General features: G+C 39.3%; 1 protein-coding gene across 2 annotated transcripts in view; it reads right to left on the bottom strand.

Moving 5' to 3' along the window:
- The window catches only part of ANKRD10 (ankyrin repeat domain 10), a 39,150-nt gene extending 32,113 nt beyond the window's left edge, over nt 1-7,037 (bottom strand). The window contains exons 1-2 of one of the 2 annotated variants that reach the window (XM_054813282.1): nt 6,661-7,037; nt 266-418 (exon numbers count right to left, since the gene is read on the bottom strand). In XM_054813282.1, the coding sequence (XP_054669257.1) occupies nt 266-418; nt 6,661-6,861 (354 nt within the window). In that variant the 5' untranslated portion in view covers nt 6,862-7,037. The remainder of the gene's footprint in view (nt 1-265; nt 419-6,660) is intronic. The other variant, XM_054813284.1, reaches the window with a different exon arrangement.
- Nucleotides 7,038-19,346: the final 12,309 nt, after the last annotated feature.

The following is a 19,346-nucleotide window of genomic DNA, read 5'->3' as shown; positions in this document are numbered from 1 at the left end:
TAGTATACCATTTTGTTCAAGCAGCAGCAAGATGTTAAATCCTAACACACATGTTCTACAAACCTTTAGAGGCTTAAAGGACATTTATTAGTCCTATCTCTACTATAACGAAAAAAGTCTATAACTGATAATTAAGTCATTTGACTTCAGCTGATGTCAAAATAATGTGTCTATATGTGAATGTAAGGATCACACGTGTAGTAAAAAGGGACAGAGACACTCCTTCAAAGCTATATGCAGACATGAAATATGCATGAATCCATACCTGTTTGTTTATGTTGGCCCCCACTTGAATCAACCAATTCAGGCACTGTGGATGTCCTCCAAAAGCAGCAATGTGGGCTGGTGTTTGAGCAAAACGTGTTGTACTGGCATTTACAGAAGCTCCAGCTCTTACTAACTGCATTAGGCACTCCAGCTTTAAAGACATGAGGGAATAAAACCAAAAACGTTACACAGATCTCCTATGACAATTAGCACATGCTAAATAAACCTAACATACAACCTAAAAAAAGCACTAAACTTATGTGGATGCAAAACAAGAGAGAATATGAACATTAAGATTTTCCCCCTCCTCTGGCCATAAGCCATACCTGAAAAGTACTTAATTCTCATCCCTAGAACTGAATTCCAACATTTATTTTCAGGATGGGGGAAAAAGAGGGCATAAATACTTCAGAGCTGACTACAAAAGCTATTTGGTTTGCTTTTGTTAGGGAGAAGAAAAAAAAGAGAGTTCTGATCCAGCAAAGTTGCAAACATGATACTAAACAGACATTATTAGATAATGTTTGCCAAAACAAGCGTATTGTTAGCAGATACACAGAGGTACTCTCAGGAGAGTTTAGAGGAAGGTGAAATAGAAAAACATAAGAAAGATTTTAAATTTCTTTATGTTTTCTTAGAGTGACACAAGCAGATTACTAATTAAAACTAATATTGTCAATACTATGTCAAATCTATAAAAGGAATAAATTCTTTTCACCATTTTCCTGTTACTACAGCTAAAGAGCTGTTAAAAAAATAGTTTGGGTGTTTGTGGCAATACCATAAAAGAAACACTGTTTAAAAAAAAAAAAAAAGTAGTATTTTGTCACACTATATTCTGACTTTTACTTTCCCCATCATACTAACCGAAAGTATCAGATATCCAGCTACTATTTTAAAATGTTCATAACATCATATTTGTAGAAGCTAGGCAAACCACAGCCACGATGACCTCAACTTTCAAAAACAGTATAAAAAAAATAATTTAAAAATGCTCCTTTCCTGTCACACAGTAACATTGTCTTTTTGCTCATAGGAAAAGGAATGCACTATGCTAAAACAAACAGTTTAGTCTAGGCTTCCAATTTTTGTGGTTAGAAAACAAACACCACTGTACACACGTGTGACAGCGAAACAAAAAACTACCACACTAACTCAGGGCATTGGTTCATATAAAACAAAAATCTATGGTTCAGTTTCTCACAGTTAAAGAAAATGTCAGCCATACCACAGCTACAGAATAATCTGTTCATAAAGGAGCAATTAAAAAGCATCAGAAAGACAGCTAGCAGCTTGATTACAGATAGAAGCATAAACATCACAATTCCAACATTCTTCTCTACTGCTGTATGTCAGTCTTTTTTTTAACCTGTAAATTCCTTATCTTGATGAACTACATACAAGAGATACAAGTACCAACTACTGTAGTGAAATATTTTGTATTAGTTTGCAAATATATTGTAAACTGCAGTTATTTCCTCCCCCCATATAGTTCTAACACGTATGAACCCTATCCTTTAGGATATACAAAAGTACATTTTTGGACTGTAATACTTGACACTAGACATAGATGTACCATTAACTTGCTAATTACACAAAGTAAACGTGGAAGGGTGAGGGTAACTGAAATACTGCAGCATTAATGAATCTAGCTCCATAAACCTCAACATTACCAGAGACAAAGTACCTTTACAAAAGCAAACAAGTACTTTTACAGGGGGAGGAGATGGGGACCCACCACAAAAGCTAGTGTAAGAAAATTTATAATTCTAATGCTAGACTACCAAAATACCTAGTATTGCTGTTAGGTCTTAATAACTGTAACACTGTAATTATTAATAAGCGATATGATGGAAAAAACTCCAGCTATACCAAGAAGTTCCTCTACTATAACTGCAAACAAAAATAAAGTTCAGCCAGTATTTAAGACAATAGCCTTTTTAATAGAATTAATTTGAAAACACTTTCAGACAAGCATTGCTACTTCAGGAAAGAATAATATTCCTGCACAGAAACAGGCTGAGAGAACTTCCATAATTAGACAGGCATTATAGCCCATCAATTGAAAGAGGAAAAACATTGGAACTGGTTCACCAGTGTCATCCTGCACTGTTTAAATTCACTTTGTAAGATGACTAGATGTTCATGGTTAAATGTTTTTGTTTTGTTCCCCCACCCCCCCTTATCTCTTACAGGATTTTAACAATGAAGATAACACTTCATCCCATTAAAAGCTGAAGTATGGGTCTTCTGCATCATGGCTGTCAGAAATATCTGCTTCTTCCAGCATCATGGTAGAAACAGGTAAATTACTTCCATGGACAGGACAAGTCAACATAACAAAAAACAATACTTCACTTGATTATTTATGCTTGAGATCAGGACACACAAGCCCGCTTTCATTAAATAACCTTTTAGAAGGTATGTTCCACTGTATTGTTATACCTAAAGCAGAGGTTAAACCGATTTAATGAAGAAGAAAGACAGGCCTCCACACAAGCCACAAGACTGGCAAAATATCAAGAAAGAGACATGCATTTTCATCTGTACTACTTTTGTTCCAAAAGAAACAGAATGTACTTACTACTGTTTTGCTTCCTATAATGTAAACAGTCAAATGGCAAAAATAAAAGTAGGAGAAGAGTACAAGCAAATAAATGCCGTCAAAGAAAATTAAAATATACATGCAAGCGGTTAAAAAGAAAAACTAAATTAAGGTTAGTGTAAGATGAAGTGAATTAACAGTGACCTCATTTTTTATGCAAGCCCTTAGTTTTCTACCTCTCTGGTAGCTTTTTACATCATTAACAATTTTACATTCTGACCCATCTTCTCAGAAATCTACAGCATGCTAGGGTAATTTAGGGCACTATATAATTAACTCTAATTTGAATACAGCAACTCTAATGGGAATTAATTTACATTTCAGGATATGAGCACTTCTCTGCAGTCAGGGAATATCCTGAAAAAGCCAACTCCACTACAGATACTCAACACAGCAAGTAAATTTGGACTTTCTACTATCTCTAAAAGGAGGCCCGTGCTGTCATTAAAACTGTAGATATTACAGCTTGAAAATGGTAGATACTACAGCCAGTGTTTCTCTTGACTTTGCTGGTATTTTATTTATTACTTGCAAACTGTACCAGTATGTTTCAGAGTACGCTATTGAAAAATACTGTGCTTTCATTTTTAGTCCATTTTTATTGGTACTAGTATTAAACCAGTATTTCCCCAAAACAAGCTATCTTTCCTCTTTCACGCAGTCATTTCTAACTTGATTATTGATGATACTTGCTTACTGGCGTACATCTACAACTGCATGCAACAACGTAGTGCTACATAGCTTTATTCTAAATTGATATTGTACTGTCCTTTGGTATAACGAGGGCTTTCTTTTACATTCAAATTGTGTAATAGGTAAAGGAAAAGAAACATCTCTATACTGCTGAAGTTCACCAACTCTCAACTGATGCCGCGTGTCCATGCACATGCGTACATGTTATAAGCAGTGAAATCTGAAACACTTCATGCAAGTTGTTCCACAAGTGCTTCTTCCTGAAAGGAACTAAATCAGTTTTGTCATTTCAGCGTCCTACAGAGCTGCAGTTAGGACCAATACATGTCTGATGGCCCTACATCAGGACAGCCATGAAGTTCTGTCGCCATTTAATTTCTTCCAGGAAAAGAAAACCAAACAAGTGAAAAAAACCACAAAATCTAGAAAAACAAAGAAGTGAAGAGGAAGAGTGTCTTGTTCAGTAACTACCAATGAACATGACAATAATTACTGTTTTAAAACTGACACTTTGAGAAGTGGAACTCTCCATTTGAAGTTTTTATGAATCTGAACTTGGAAAAAAAAATCCCATAAATAATAACATAAGACATCCCCTAATAGCAGTGAAACAATAGCTGCTCTTAACTGGTGAAAAGTAAAAGTATAACTATGCCACACAAACACAAAGTTAGTCAGGTTTTGGATCTGATTACATTACTGTAACTTTTTCAAGTGTGTTGTATAGTCTCTGGCTCAGAGAAAGGAATACTGCCTAACAAGACTATAAAACATGCAAATAACTTCATAAATTGAAACTGCCTAGACCTCGTTGCAAGGCTTTTAGGAAAGTACATACACGCCAAGTTGTATAAAACCTATTTATAGCCTATGTCATCTTTGCGAGTCTCATTTCACTTGCCAGATTTTTCCTCCTTACATGCAACAACAAAAACACGTATCAAATTTTGCTGATACTTAAGAATGAACACAGCAAATATAAACACAGTATCTTGCAGACCGACTTCTTCCCTTTGTTAGCTGTTTCTGCAAGAGTCTCTTCAACAGAAACTAGAACATACACAAAAACTCAGTTAACCTAGGATGGTTAGTAGAAGGTTGAAGATACTTAAAGGAAAAAACCAAAACACCACACACACTTTCAAGACAAAGGCAAGCCTGCACTGAAGAAGAATTCTTATGAGAGGAAAAAGGAGACAGAAGACCGTGTAATGCCAAATTAGTAGCTTCACATTTTCCGTAAGTGTACTTCATGATAAAGTTTAAGGCACTCCACTTGTTTTTCCAGAGTGTAGAAGATTATTATCTTCTTTCTGAACAGATAAAAAGCTGCTTTAGGTTTTGTGGGATTTGGGTTTGTTTGGTTTTTTTAAAGACTGAAGGACTACTTAGCTGTGTTTCTAAAATGTTTCTCAAATACTGCAGGTAAGATCATTTAACATATAGAAACCATCTCTTAATGTACTTTTATAAACCATGGCAACTGCGTAAGTACATTCATTTTCCTCCTCTGGCACACAATCAATAAACAAATAGAAATATATTGGAAATGGGAGGGAGAACAAAGTCCCTCAAAATCCAAACCCAGACAAATTAATGAGAAAAAAAATACAAACCCCAACCCCCTAGGCTGGAATTCTGCATAGGCTGGAACACTCACTGCATTACAAACAGGAAAGGCCTACATAAAATCAAGAAATTAAGATACCACTCATCTTAAGACTTGAAGTTAGAGATAAGTCAGAGAAGAAAGGTGCTTTAGAAATTGCCCATTTCCTAACTAGCTGTTAATTCCCATTTTCAAGTTTGTCAATCCAACAAAGGAGATTATAAATGCATTTATTTTTAAAATGGTACTAGGATTCTCATATAGCATGGCTTCAAACAGTGCCTGTTAGCTTAGAAAGAGCACTGTATTTTTTAATACTTAAGATTCAAAAGGAACCGAAAGCAGAGGCTTTGGGAACAGAAATAGACTAATTCAGTTGGAAAAAGGAACCAGCAATGATCATCTAGTCTAACTGCCTGACCACTTCAGGGCTGACCAAAAGTTAAAGCATGTTATTAAGGGCACTGTCCAAATACCTCTTAAACACTAGCAGGCTTGGGGCACCGACCACCTCTCTAGGAAGCCTGTTCCAGTGTTTGACCACCCTCTCGTTAAAAAAATGCTTCTTAATGTGCAGTCTAAACCTCCCCGGCACAGCTCTGAACCACAGCGTAGCTACTTCTGTTTTGATCTTTCCTGCATTGCAACGATGCCAACGCAGTTATTTCCATATTGTATCTGCGCGCGTATAAAACACGATTTATTTTTCAACCTGAAGGCAACAGAGCAGCCCTTTACAAGCACAAGGATCTTCTTCCCGAACTCGTAACGAGTCGGTAGTCATAACACAGACACCACAACAAAGCAGTCTCCAAGGCGTGGGGTCTGAGGACGATAAGGACCGTGACTAGACTCTGCAGACAAAGCGTGAAGCGCGACGAGAGGGTGGATTAGTAAGGAAGCGCGGAAGGGGGTCACCGCCCCGGCAGTCCCTCTCGCCTCGGCGGGCCGGCGCCCGCCGGGCCGCCTGGGAGGTCCGGAGGGGGTCAGCGTGGGAGGAGCCCCCTGCCCCTCCTCCTCCCCATTGGCTCCCGCCGCCCTGTGCCGGTGACCCGGGCGCCTTTTCAAAGCCCGGCTGCGAGACCCACGGCCGCCTGTCAGACAGCTTGCCGGGAAGGCAGCGAAAAAAAGGGGCCGCTCCCGCCGCCGGCGGCAGGGAGGGAGACGAATGATTCGGGGACGGCAGGTGCCACCAGCCCTGTGATCTGCCCCACCCCCGCCTCTCTGACCGCGGGGCCAGGAAAGAAGCCAAGCGCCGCGGCTCTCCCCTCCCGACCGATCCCCTCAGGAGAAATGAGCGGCAGGGAGAGGGAAGGAGGGAGGCAGGGGGGTAGGACGGCGCGGCGGGCGCCTCCCGACAGAGCGCGCGCAAGGGGCAAAGATGGCGCCGCGTTGCGCGCGAGGGGCACTCGCGCCCTCCTTCTCCTTCCCCTTCACCCCCCGCCCCCGCCGCCGCCCTCGCTCCGCCGGCCGAGCCGGGCCCCACCTTGCCGAAGTGCGCGGCCCAGTGGATGGGCGTCCAGCCGTAGAAGGAATCCTCGGCCGCCAAGTCGGAGCGGGGCGAGCTCTGGAGCAGCGCGCACAAGGCGGGCAGGTCCCCATCGCGGCAGGCGCGATGTAGGGGGAAGCGCAGGGTCAGCAGCTCCTCGCTGGAGAAACCCGCCTCGGGGCCGGCTCCCAGCGACATGGCGAGCGGGAAGGCGGGCAGGGAGAAAGCGGCGAGAGGGGTGGCGGCGGCAGGGGCGAGGGGAGGGGGAATAGGAAGGAGGGGAGAGAGAAGCAGCAGGCGGGCAGGAGCGCGCTGTCCAGGCTGGAAGCGGCGGCGACTGCGGCTGCCGCTGGCTGCCCGAGCACAAAGGAAGCGGGGCGGGGCCGCGCGCGAGGCTCCGCCCTTACGGGCGGGGCCGGGCGCCGCTCTGGGCGCTGTGGTATGGGGGGGCACCGGCGGAGTAGGCGCGAGGCAGGGCGCGGCGGGAAGCGGGCGGCGGCCCCCTCCCCATTGCCCGCGAGGGGAGGGGGCGGGAGGCTGTCGCGCGCTCTGCCCGCGGCTGGTCCGTTTGGTTTTTTTTTCCGTTGCCCGAGGCGGGAGGAGCGTTGCCGCCGCCTGAGGAGGCTGGTTTGGCAGCAGCCTCCGGGGAAGGGAGGGAGCGGCCTCCTCGATCCCGGCGCGCCGGGCGGAGAGGGACGGCGCCTCTGGGCTCGCTGGAGAAAGCCAGGCGGCGCGGCGGTGGTTTTTTTGGTTTTTTTTTTTTGGCTCTCTCTGCGACGCGGGGCGAGAGGAACGGTCCGTGTTGCCGCTTCTCTCCCCGCGCAGGTGAAATCTGCTGGCGAGAGGGCTCTGCCGAGGGGTACGGAGCTTCGCGAGCGTTCCCGAGCCTTTGCTAGGGGTAGCGGAATCGGCCTCCCTCGAGGATGTGCTGCTGGCTTTCAACACGCCGAGTTTATCTGAACGCTATCCAGTGAGGTTATTAACTCTCCAGAGCGCCTGTGCGGTTAGCAGCAGTGGGTAAGGAGACAGGATGTTTGTGTAAAAGCACACACGGAAGCAGATTTGATGGAAACAAGCCATATCTCATCAAGGCCTCTTGCAGACATCAAGTAGTCTTGTTCACCTGGGCAGACCCCCCTCAACTCAAAGGGACTGTTTATATGTTTCTTTGCTTGTGCTGCAGACTTCGTATCTGAATATTCAGTTATGGTGTTTCCATACACCACATTAAGTGCTTTCAAGCTAACCAGCACTTGGACATGACTATGGGTTTGTGCGGCAGAATGAATTGCAAACCAAAGAATAACCTTGTTAAGTGACTGATGAAAATGACAATGTCAAATTTTTAATTGCAACTAGAAACCAGTCCTTGAGTAACGCTTCCACAGAAACCAGGAAACTTTTGTTGATTGTCCCTAATTATTTTCTGTCCAAAGTATTTGTGAACTGCTTTTCTGACAGTAGTAAAATTAAATTGATGGTAATGTGTTTGTTTAAATCTAAGTGCATCCATTTGCCCCTGAAAATCAAGGGATATTCCTTTTTCAGTATACACTATGGAGTGATGCGAGCCAGGAATTATATTCTGGGGCAAAGAAGGTGCAAAGTAATTTCTGCTAAAAGTACCAAGAGACCATGGCATTTTAAAAGCTTTTATTTAACATCAGATTAAATTGATCATTAAGGTATTGTGAAATAGCTTTTTCTTAATATAGGAGTTCTGGTTTCTCAAGGTATGCTGGTTTTCTCTCTTATGGGAAGCAAAAAACTAATTAAGAAATATAAAACATTCATAGCTGCTTTTGGATTAGCTTTTGTGCATGAGAAATCTGTATTTTGTGGGTGGGTAGAAACTAGTGTGGTGGGTAGAAACTAGTATCTGAAATAATTTGATTTAAATTGATTTTTTAAATTACTTTTCTGGTTGAACTAGTAGTTAAATGTATAAAGATGGTAGTGTTTTGGTTTTGGGCTGTCATGGTTTAACCTCAGCCAGCAGTGAAGCCCCAGACAGTCACTCACTCACTCCCCCCCAGTGGAATGGGGGAGAGAATCAGAAGAGTGAAAGGGAGAAAACTCGTGGGCTGAGGTAAAGACAGTTTAATAGGTAAAGCAAAGCCACACACACAAGCAAAGCAAGACAAGGAATTCATTCACCACTTCCCATGGGCAGGCAGGGGTTCAGCCATCTCCAGGAAAGCAGGGCTCCGTCACGCTTAACTGTTACTTGGGAAGGCAAATGCCATCACTCTGAATGTCCCCCCCTTCATTCTTCTTCCCCCAGCCTCTTATATGCTGAGCATGATGCCATAAGGTATGGAATATCCCTTTGGTCAGCTGGGGTCAGCTGTCCCAGCTGTGTCCCCTCCCAACTCCTTGTGCACCCCCCGCCCCCTCGCTGGTGGGGTGGTGTGAGGAGCAGAAAAGGCCTTGGCTCTGTGTAAGCAGTGCTCAGCAGTAACAAAAACATCCCTGTGTTATCAGCACTGGTTTCAGCACAAATCCAAAACACAGCCCCATGCTAGCTACTGTGAAGAACATTAACTCTATCCCAGCCAAAACCAGCACATGGGGTTTTTTTAAATAGCTTTTTTTAATTCCACATACTCTTTGAGGGGGAACTCTGGACTGTTGGGCTAACATGTAAATGTTAGTTTTCAGCTTTTGCTGAAACTGTCCCTGATCATAGTTTTATATACTATTCACAGCAAGTATGTATTGTGGTTCCATAGGCGTTCCTCACACTTATTTGGCTTCTTTGGATTTTGGCATAGCTAAAACTGTGTATGTATGATATCCAATCCTCAGAGATAAGATTCCAACACAAAGGAAAACACCTACCTGCAAGCAGAAAGAACTGCACCCTGGAATACAGCCCATCATAAAATGCCCTCTTGACATATGCTTCCCATAGCAAACAGTCTTTTTGTACGTATGTAAAATCTTAGAAAAGGAATTAGACATACAGCATACGGGGCAATTTTTTAGTCTTCAAGGAGGTGATTAGGGAATTCATTCACTGTGGAAAGGTACTGATATTGATTATATACTGCTCTCATGTAGAGAAAGTGCTTTCCAGAATGTTTTTGCATCAGCAAACAGGAGATTTGGCTTTAGATTTTCCTTAAAATATCACAATGTTGGCCTGAGCTAGAAACAGTGCATTTAGACTGTAAAAGTTATAGCAAAATGAAACACCTTTCTTGTGTTCTCAAAGTTCTGTTTTGATCTGGACAGTCGAGTAATAACACACGTCTCTCTGAACTTAGTGCAAGCAGCACAAGTCTGGTATCAAGAACTATTTATTTAACTATAAATTCATAAAAATTATTAACTGTATATGTGGTTATATTTTTGTAGCAGCATCAAGACAGAGAATATAAAAATAGAAAGCTTGCTTTCAGAAACTTCTGTTTTGACCTTAACAGTTGTCTTCATTGTGGTGTTATTTAAACTGTAGAGGCTTATTTCATTAGCTTTTTATCTGCAAAATGGGAATAATAAAATCACGTCCTGAGTAGTGGTAAGAAGCTTAATTAATCAAAGTGCTTTGAGGTAAAAATATAACACTATGGTATGAATATACAGATGAGGAATTTCAACACTAGGAGTTACTGCAGCTAATATTTGTATACTCTAACTGTTATTTTATCTTCACCAAAATAAAATAATACTTAGGTTTCTACAAGGCTGCCAAGTTATAGATCTCAGAATAATGTCTAAAGGAGGATGAATTACAAATAAGCCCTTTTATAGATGGTGACACCGAAGCACAGGAAAGCTAAATGCTTTGGCCAGGGGAGGGAGTACTTTCAGCTCCCACAGCTTTTAGTTGAGTACCTTATCCTTTGCCTTACAAAAACATTCATCTTATGTTGGATCTGGACTTTGTTTTCACGAGCTCTAAGAGTTTATCATCCTACATGCACTTCTGTTTCTGGGTTTTGTGGATTTTTTTCCCCATATATAGCTAGGCAGATGCTAACACTTTACATCAGTATGCCTCGTTTTGGGATTAATGAAGGCCCTATATGATGGAACAGTTGAAAAAAAAAAAAGAAAAAACCCAACCTAAAGCAAACTCCCCCTCCCTCCAACCCCTGAAACAATAACTTATGTTATAAAAATGGTCATTACCAGAATGCCTGGTATTAAGGAATACAGTTTCTGAGGTTAAAAACAGGCAAACTGTTTCTTTCTGTGTTGTATATAAGCACTGACATCGTTGCTCACATATTGTTTATAACTACCACTAAAAGTAATAAATATTAAAAACATCTGGATTGTAGTGAACATGGACAAGAATTAAATATTCTTGAACTTGAGAAGATTCATAGTCAAGATTTGCATGTGTGTTTTACTGGAATATAGAAACTGCCATACCAAATAAAAGCAGTGGTCTATCTTGTTTCCATATAGATGCTGTCTTCATTTATCTTCTAGCACTCCCTGCAAGACAGACAAGTGCTGTGATTCCTTTTAGAAAGGGAGAAGCAGAATGCAGAGAAGGGAAGAGGCTTTAAGAATGCCATGCAGGAATTCTGCACGTGGAACTGAACCCCGTATGTTAAGTGTCGTGACTAGATTCTTCGTTATGAGGTCAGCCTTTTTTATTTCCTCGCTAGTGATCTACACCAAAAGTTCCAAGTAGACAAGCACAGTGCTCTCCATATGAGACTCATTCCTTAATCAGTCTGTAGTTGGCATGTGACTTGGGGAGTCACAGCTGTCTCTATTTTTTAAATTGTGAATCATTACCCAGATAAATAAAAAAAGATGTATTTTTTAATTCTCTGCTTTTCTATTGACTTCCTTAATATATTTTAGCAATGGGCTTTATAAGTTAATTTTAATAGAAATTGAATTTTAATTAAAAATGTTTTCTTTAACTGCCATCATATGTGAAACTGGGGACATGGGAATTCTGGTTTTGACTTTAACATTTCATTACAATTACGTTATAATCCATTCTTTTGTACTTCTTTATCATTATCATGGTTAGCTGCTATACGGAACAATAAAATATCTTTATTTTCGACAATCTTTCTGTTCAAAGGATCAGATGCATATAATATACATCTGTTATGTGGTTCTAACCTCTTTCTAGATGATAGATTTGGTTTCCCTGACAAACATAGCTGCTATTATGGTCTGTTTGCACTTAGTGTAATTCAGGAAATTGACAGTCATGGGTTAAACTGTAATTTACAACCTTTTATGAAAAAAGGGAAGCAGTAATACATAACATCTCAGGTTCTTTGCATTTTCTGGTTTGTATGAAGACAGATTTTAGCATTTAATATGTTCTATACACTGAAATTCTTTATTGGAATGCAATAAACAGTATGCTTACAGTGTTCTTTACACAAAAAATATATTCCTGATTTTTTTATGACTCAGAAGAGTTCACCTACTAAACTTAGTAGCCCACATTTTTGTATATTTGAAAAAAAATAGTTATTTGCAGGCGTATTTGCATTAATTTCATCGTCAGTTCTATTCCTGGTCTTTTAAGGGAAGTGAGAGGCTTTGTTTCTGTTTCTGTCAGATCAAGGAGGTAAACTTCATGTTTTGTTGGGGCATTTAACAGAACTAAATTTCCCCTAAGAAAGAAACAGAAAAAGACAGAGGAGTTTATAGGCAAAGTGGGGTGGAAGAAGAGGTTGGTTTTATTTTAGCTAAGTTTGCTTTTATGTTCTCTTTTGGCTACAGGCTGAGAAAGAAAATGGTCTGTAAATGAGGGCTTCTTGAATATTCAATAGAGTCTAACAAGTATAAATTTAGAAAGTAAATACATTATTTTAAAGCTGTGTTTTGTGGAAAAGAATTTTCTGGCTTGCATAACTGTAATGTACTCAGCTTCTTCTCTGTGCCATTCTGATACAAATAAATTATATTCACCCATTTTTCTTTTCAGACAGGTTGAGTATGGAGCATTTGAAGACTTGTACAGAATAAAGGGGGGTTTTTTGTTAAAAAAATACTGTAGAATTTAATTGCATACATAGTTCATTCAAATCCTTCCATTCTTGGTGTAGCAAGCTTGCATCAGTTGACACTTACGGCTTTATTTAGTTGCCCGTACGTACGCGTCCAGTGCCATTTGAGATGCCTAAGAGTATTCTTCCCTGTTGCCAGCTGCCACTGCAGAAGGGTTTCAGTTTACGCAGGTCCTCTGCCATGCCTGCGCAGAGCCAACAGAGGTCTTGGGAGTCCAGAGGCTTCTCAGGCTGCACTGGGCATCTACGTTCTGACACATGAATCCTCCATAAATGTAATTTGCATTGATGTGCCCAGTCACATAAGGAGTTCCTCATGTTTTGTATGGTCCTGAAGCCCTTAGAACATCCTGTCTCTGGAGAAGGTTGTCACAAAATTGCTGGCCGTCTCCCATATTATGCCTGAATCTGTTCTGGGTCTGTGGGGCATTGTACTAGCAGCTTGTGTTTCATTTTGTTTTCCTATCTAAAACCTTGGAGGGGGATTTTGCAAAAGGACAAACTTACTCAAACATGATTCATAATTTTTTTCCCCTGAAACTCTCAGTGAACTGTGATGAAAATATAGCCTTTCCTTATATGCCATGAATTTATTTTAGCAATGGTGGGAACTTTCCGTCATTTTCCTAGTGTAAATAGAATCTGACTCATCATTTTCAAGGACTACTTCGAAGATTAGGTTTACTTCTTATTTTTGGTTAAATTAAACCCTAACTGAGTGGTGTACCACTTGAAGTATGTTGTTCTTATCTGGATTTTTTGCTATCTTCACTTTTCTTCAGTGAAGGCTCAGTGTTCTGTTGCGATCACTCCGAAAACAGTTAGGAAATAAACATTATTCTTTCAGATGGAAGTTATTGGCAGAAACAGCTGAAACATTTTGCAAAAATTAATTTAATAAACTTAAAAGCATTACTGCTCAAGTGCTAAAATTAAGTTTGCATAGTGTGTGAGGCCTCCAAAGGCACAAAGATCAGAACATTAATAGCAGCAGTAGCTGCTGACATGGAAAAAAAGCCATGAGTGGAAAAACAGTAAACTGAAAGTCCTTTATCCTCCTTTCCAGTCCTCAGTTCTCAGAGTTTTGTCTGGCAAGGAGAGCAGGGAATCTGTCTGACTTTCAAATAATTACTGATGTATTACTCCATTGCAGGCTAGTAGCAAAGAGCAGCTGCGCGCCGTAGCCAGAGCCAACTTCTCCTTTCCCATCCCCCATTTCTGACTGCCTTCCCTAGAGAAAGCTATCTTGCTATTAAATAAACTAGGGTTGGGTTGCAAGGCAAACCAAGATTTCATTAGAAAAATATTTACTCATGCATAAAGAAGCCTTTTTTAAAAACTTCACTGCTTAGGAATCGACGCGATTTTGTGGGTAATAAATAAAAACAGATTTGTTACACTACAGTTGTAAAGCTGCTGTCTTTTATGAGCCTGGGAAGAGTGACCTTATTCATCATAAGGCTTTGTCAATTCTGCCTCCATGCAACTATTCTCTTCTTGATACGTGTGAGTCATCTGGGCCATGCTTAACCGAGAGGTCTAGTGCCCTAAAAATAAGGGAATTCATTATAGTTGTTGGCTTTTCGACAAACTCTCTCTTTTCCCGCATTCCTTACCAGTTTTAAATGAAAATTAACATTTCTTGAGAGACAAAGTACCAGCATTGTGGTAAAAAAAACATAGTTCTGTAAGAAATCAATACCGAACCATTCCCATTTTCCTCTAATATTGAGCCCGAACCACAGCAATAAAAAGCTCCTTCAATGTCCTCATCTTCAAAAGCACAAGTTCTCAGCAGAATTGCAGGAGTGTCAAAAGTTCATGATATCTTCACTTATCTTTACATTTAAGATGAATGTAAATCTGAATTCCTGACTGCTTGTGTTCAGTAAATAACTTTTATCTGATAAAGCTCATGAATGTATGGAGGAGTCTTGCTCAAGTTCCTGTTTAAATAATTCACACAGTGACTCCCTGAATTCATCCTGACATTTCATTAGAGATGCTGTCTTCCTCCACTTTCAGATGCAGCGGTAAGTAGTTGCCATGTTGTAGCCTGCTGTTCAATGATGGGGGAAGCGACACGTTTGTGTCATTTATGTTGCGCTCTGAGGTATTTTGAGAGGTTAAGGAATACAAAGAATACCATAAAAATGTCAGCACTCTCGCACCCCGAGGAAGGCTACCATGGGGCACTGCACATTGCGACCCTGGGAATTCATGGCTGCTGGCATGGAATCTATATAATTGAGCATAACAAACCTTTCACACCAAACCAGACTTTCTTATGTTAAGAACACATAATTACTCTGTGTAGTATTTTGTTTTGCACTGGGATGGAAGCTTGAAGCAGTACCTTCATGTAATATTTATTCAAATGTTAAATGAAACAATGACCAAATCTGTAGCTTGATTGCATCTACATGGATGTGGAGTTAATGAATCATGTAATAATTTTACAGTTCAATAATCTGGAAATCTTTCCACGGAAAAATATTTAATAAAAGGGAAAATGCCTTATGCTTTTACAAAGAGAACAAACAAAAATCTTGAGAAAGGTGAAGAGTGTGAAATGTCTGTGTCTGAGCCTGGCAAGTGTTCTTGAAACCTGCACCCTGTGCAGTGAGATTAGATGCTTGTATTTGAGGGGTTTAGTCCTTAATTGTTTAAGAAAGAGCATGCTCCTCCCCAAACCGTGATTTAATAAAGTGATTGTAGCACCATTCTTTTGTCAAAGAGGATGGTGCCTGGTGTTCCAGTTGTTCATGAAAGGGAGTGAAAAGACTAAGCAGCCTACGTTATCAGAATGGGTTTCTATTTTAGCTAGCATCATATGAAAGGAGCCATCTTGTGGTTGTCTCTTTTGCAAATAAAATGTTGCTGTAATATTGCCTTGAAAAGCTGAAGTAAAAGATGCATCTATATGTCTGTGATAATTTTTCTTCTACTTGTTTAGAAATGTTACCTTTTGAATAAAACTTAACCTGATACATGTTTTCACTCAGTGAGTTTTTTTCATTCTATCAGATTTCTGATTCCACCAAATCTTCAGAATTAAAATATCACATCTATCTAGTCATACAGGATTAAACTCGGTATGTTCAGTCTGTGTCCCTGCTAGTCAATCCACCCCAATATTTGCTAGTCCTCTGAGCTCTTGCTCAGAGCTCTAATCTGTACTCTAAATTCTGCTTTAAACTGAAATCAGCACGTCCTCTGAAATGTGACTCATAGTAGAACTGCTTTCTAAATGAATGCTAAGTGATTTTTTTTTTTTTTTAAATAATCTCCATTAAAATGTGATCCTTGGGAACTGTGTGCATTCCAGGCACAAAACTGAAGCATCCCCATTCTTTGCTCCTGGACTTCAAACTTGACTTGGAGAAACAATGATAATTCAGTCTGATTTCTTCACCTCTTTATTGATACACAATAGCATGTACCAGTTTTAGAGTTTAGTTAATCCTCACAATCCTGAGCAGATGTCAGCAAATTTATTTTATACAGATTAGCTCACTGATGTTTGTATCAGTTTAATTAAGTATATTTTAAAAAAACAACCAACCCTAATTAACCCAAAAGTTATGTATAGACACAGGCTTCAGTCAAAATTTTTAAAGTTCTATATCCTTAGTAATACTGAATAATGTTATATATAGTTGAACTTGGACAGCCATCTATCTAGTGCAGTTGTTCACAGCTAAATGTAACATCAAGGCCAAGGATTGCCATCATTTGTTGAAAGTATAGAAAAATGTTACAAATTTCATTTGATTGTTTGCTGTCTGCCTAGAATATTGACTGAAGGTAAAAATGTATGAAATCTATACTTTCCAGTAAATCTGTTCACATATTACATCTAACAGATAAGCCAAGTGTTACTTCAAAATGTGCCATCTGAGGTTTATTCTGTTCCTTGGACTTGAAGAAAAGACCGTTCTAGGAAAATGTAAGTCTGAAATCGGGGTTTTGAGGTGAGACTGATACTTATTCTTGCTGGAATGGGAGGTAGAGTCTGAGGAAAGGAGAGACAGGATTAGTAATTGTTTTTACTACAGCTGATTTGGGAAGACAGTGTAAAAAATTATTTTGGGAAAGTATTTGAGCCATTGGACTAAAGTTAGACCTTACTGAATTTTCAATTGGAAAATACGAATTAACTGTGGGGAAAATCCAACTTTTTGACTGAAAATGTGTTTGAACTTTTTTTCCCCAGAATGTTTTCTTTGCTTTAAAACTGAAAGTGTAACATTTTAGATGAAAATCTGATTTCCTTAAAATGATGTTTTATTTCAAAATCATTAAAATAGTTCAAAACATTGAATTAAAAATTAAATGTTTTAAAATTATTAAACAAGATGCTTATTTTGATTTTCATTTTTTAAGCTTTTTAAAAAGTATTTTTCTTTTTACTGAGATTTTTACTTTTTCTCCCCAAGACTTTAAAAAATGTCATCTTACTTGAAATGGAAAAAATTATTTCCAGTGTTGCTCTAAATAAGATCAAAAAGTCAGATGATGTCTCACTATTTGAGAAAACAGTTTCCATGAATGAAACATCAGGCTTGTAGAGAACATAAGTAGGGAAGTCAAAGGTATCACACCATATACGATTTTAACATAATCTTTCTGTAAGCTTATATTTGAACTGATTTAAGCAACAATGATTCTCAGTTGTTTCAGGCATCATCTTAGATCTTTACATTCCATTTGAATTACTGCTCTCTATCTTGGGTCTAGTAAAGGACACACAATCTCTGTAATGAAAGAAATAAGAGACGATTCTTGCTTAGGAAGTCAGTTAAAAGCAAGTGAGTGAAAGTATCTTCCCCCAAAAGTGATGCTGGCAGGACAGTGATGATTATTCTGAGCACTGGAATAAGGGAGACAAAATATATATGGGATTGTTTTTGACACAAATAATCTGCTGCTATACAGGAAATTAAGTCTTTAAACCTGCAGGATTATGAAAGGTAATGGATTAAATATAACAATTAGAATAATCAGTGGTTTCTTAGGTAACCTGCCTCATTTCCCTGTCTGTTAGGATGCAAAAAGTCTCCTTTAAAAAAATGAGTCTCTGTGCATCTCTGAAGAGAACCACTCCAGCTGTCCAGAACCACAGCCTGACCTCTGTCTCTATATATTTGAGTGGGACTTGAAGCAAAAGCTTATTTTTTTTTTTATATGTTTCTGCAAAAACATGGATTTATTTGGTTGAAACTGAAATCAGATGTAGGTCCCAGACTGATGTAATTGTGCAATTTCTTTGATGTTAAGAAGTGTAAAAGTCAATAATTTTGGCACTAGTAGTATATTCTGAGGAGAATAAATATGCATTATAAGAAACATGGAATGTAGTGAAGTTAAAAGAGGATTAAATATGAAAATGGACTGCATGGAAGAGAGTCCATTTTTAAATTATTACATTCCCTCTAATGTCTAAATGCTACGAATACTGTTGAAAAATATCAGTGTATCCTCATGTAACAACAGATCCAAAGTGAGTTTATTAGAATTACCTGGATTCAACTTCCAGAAATTTCTTGTTGCTAGGTGACTTTGTAGTCATAGATACCTTTTTTTTTGCCTAGGTCAGCACTTCCATATTAATAAACAAGAAGTAGGGTAAGATTTTCCCTAGGTATAAATCACTGCCGTCCACTGTTTATGGAAGCTTATAGCAGATCAGCCTTAAAGGTACCTCTGTACTTTGTATAGATTTTTTTTTGTTCCTATTAATCAAGATTACACTGAGTTTTCAATCAGAAATTGTTTTATTCAAAACAGTAAGGAAAGCATTTTTAAACTGAATTGTGAAATAGTTAAAAGGAGAATCTGGAAGAGAATGTTGTAATGGCATCAGCTGGAAATTCATCCAAACAAGAAACTTTTTGTCTCCCTGCTTCTTTTTCCACTTTGGCATATTGAATGAATGTCTAATTTGTGTGACTGAAACCTTTTGCTTCAATAGTAAACTACTGGTTTGCTAAAAAGAAAATCCTTTTGGTACAGAGAGACTTTTCATACATGTATGCAGGATTATGAGCTCTGTTTGTACCCTGGAAAGCTTTCAGGTATTGTATGCATGGTACCGAATATACAGTGTGAGAGTCTGGTGGACATTAATCAGTGATATTTCCTGTGAACTCACCTCCAGATGAGTGTTGTCTCTTTTTGTCTTTTACTTTGGTATTATATTTTAACAAGTGAATACTCGTTCCCTTTACTTTTTATAAATCTTTAAATTTAATCTTGACAAGCATAGCATATTCTCGACTGTGTCCAGTAGATGCTATATACATAATTTAAAACAACTAAACACTGCTAAAAGCCTATTGAACACCCTCATTTCTTGCAGGCTCCTTCACCAGTGCCATCTCTTCTGCAATATCTAAGTCCAGTTCTGATCTAATTGGAATGAAGTGAATTTTTACTGACCTTGCCAAAATAAACAGAACAGCTTTAAACTAAAATACTTTGTTAATTAGATTGGTGATTTTACTACATAAATCTGTGCCAGTGATAACTAGTTGGCTGGATTGAAGAAATGGTTACAGCCCAAATTCAGCTATGTAGTCTGTTACTGTGAAGACCTTGCCTTATGTGCAACTTCAGTACATTTTCCTCTATCTGCTAGGCGTATCAGAACACTTTTGAAATAACACAGTTCTGAGCAGAACA

Source organism: Grus americana, chromosome 1, assembly GCF_028858705.1.
Source record: "Grus americana isolate bGruAme1 chromosome 1, bGruAme1.mat, whole genome shotgun sequence".
Taxonomy (NCBI): domain Eukaryota; kingdom Metazoa; phylum Chordata; class Aves; order Gruiformes; family Gruidae; genus Grus; species Grus americana.
The sequence above is the reverse complement of the archived record's forward strand: the minus strand, read 5'-3'. Positions and strand labels throughout refer to the sequence as shown.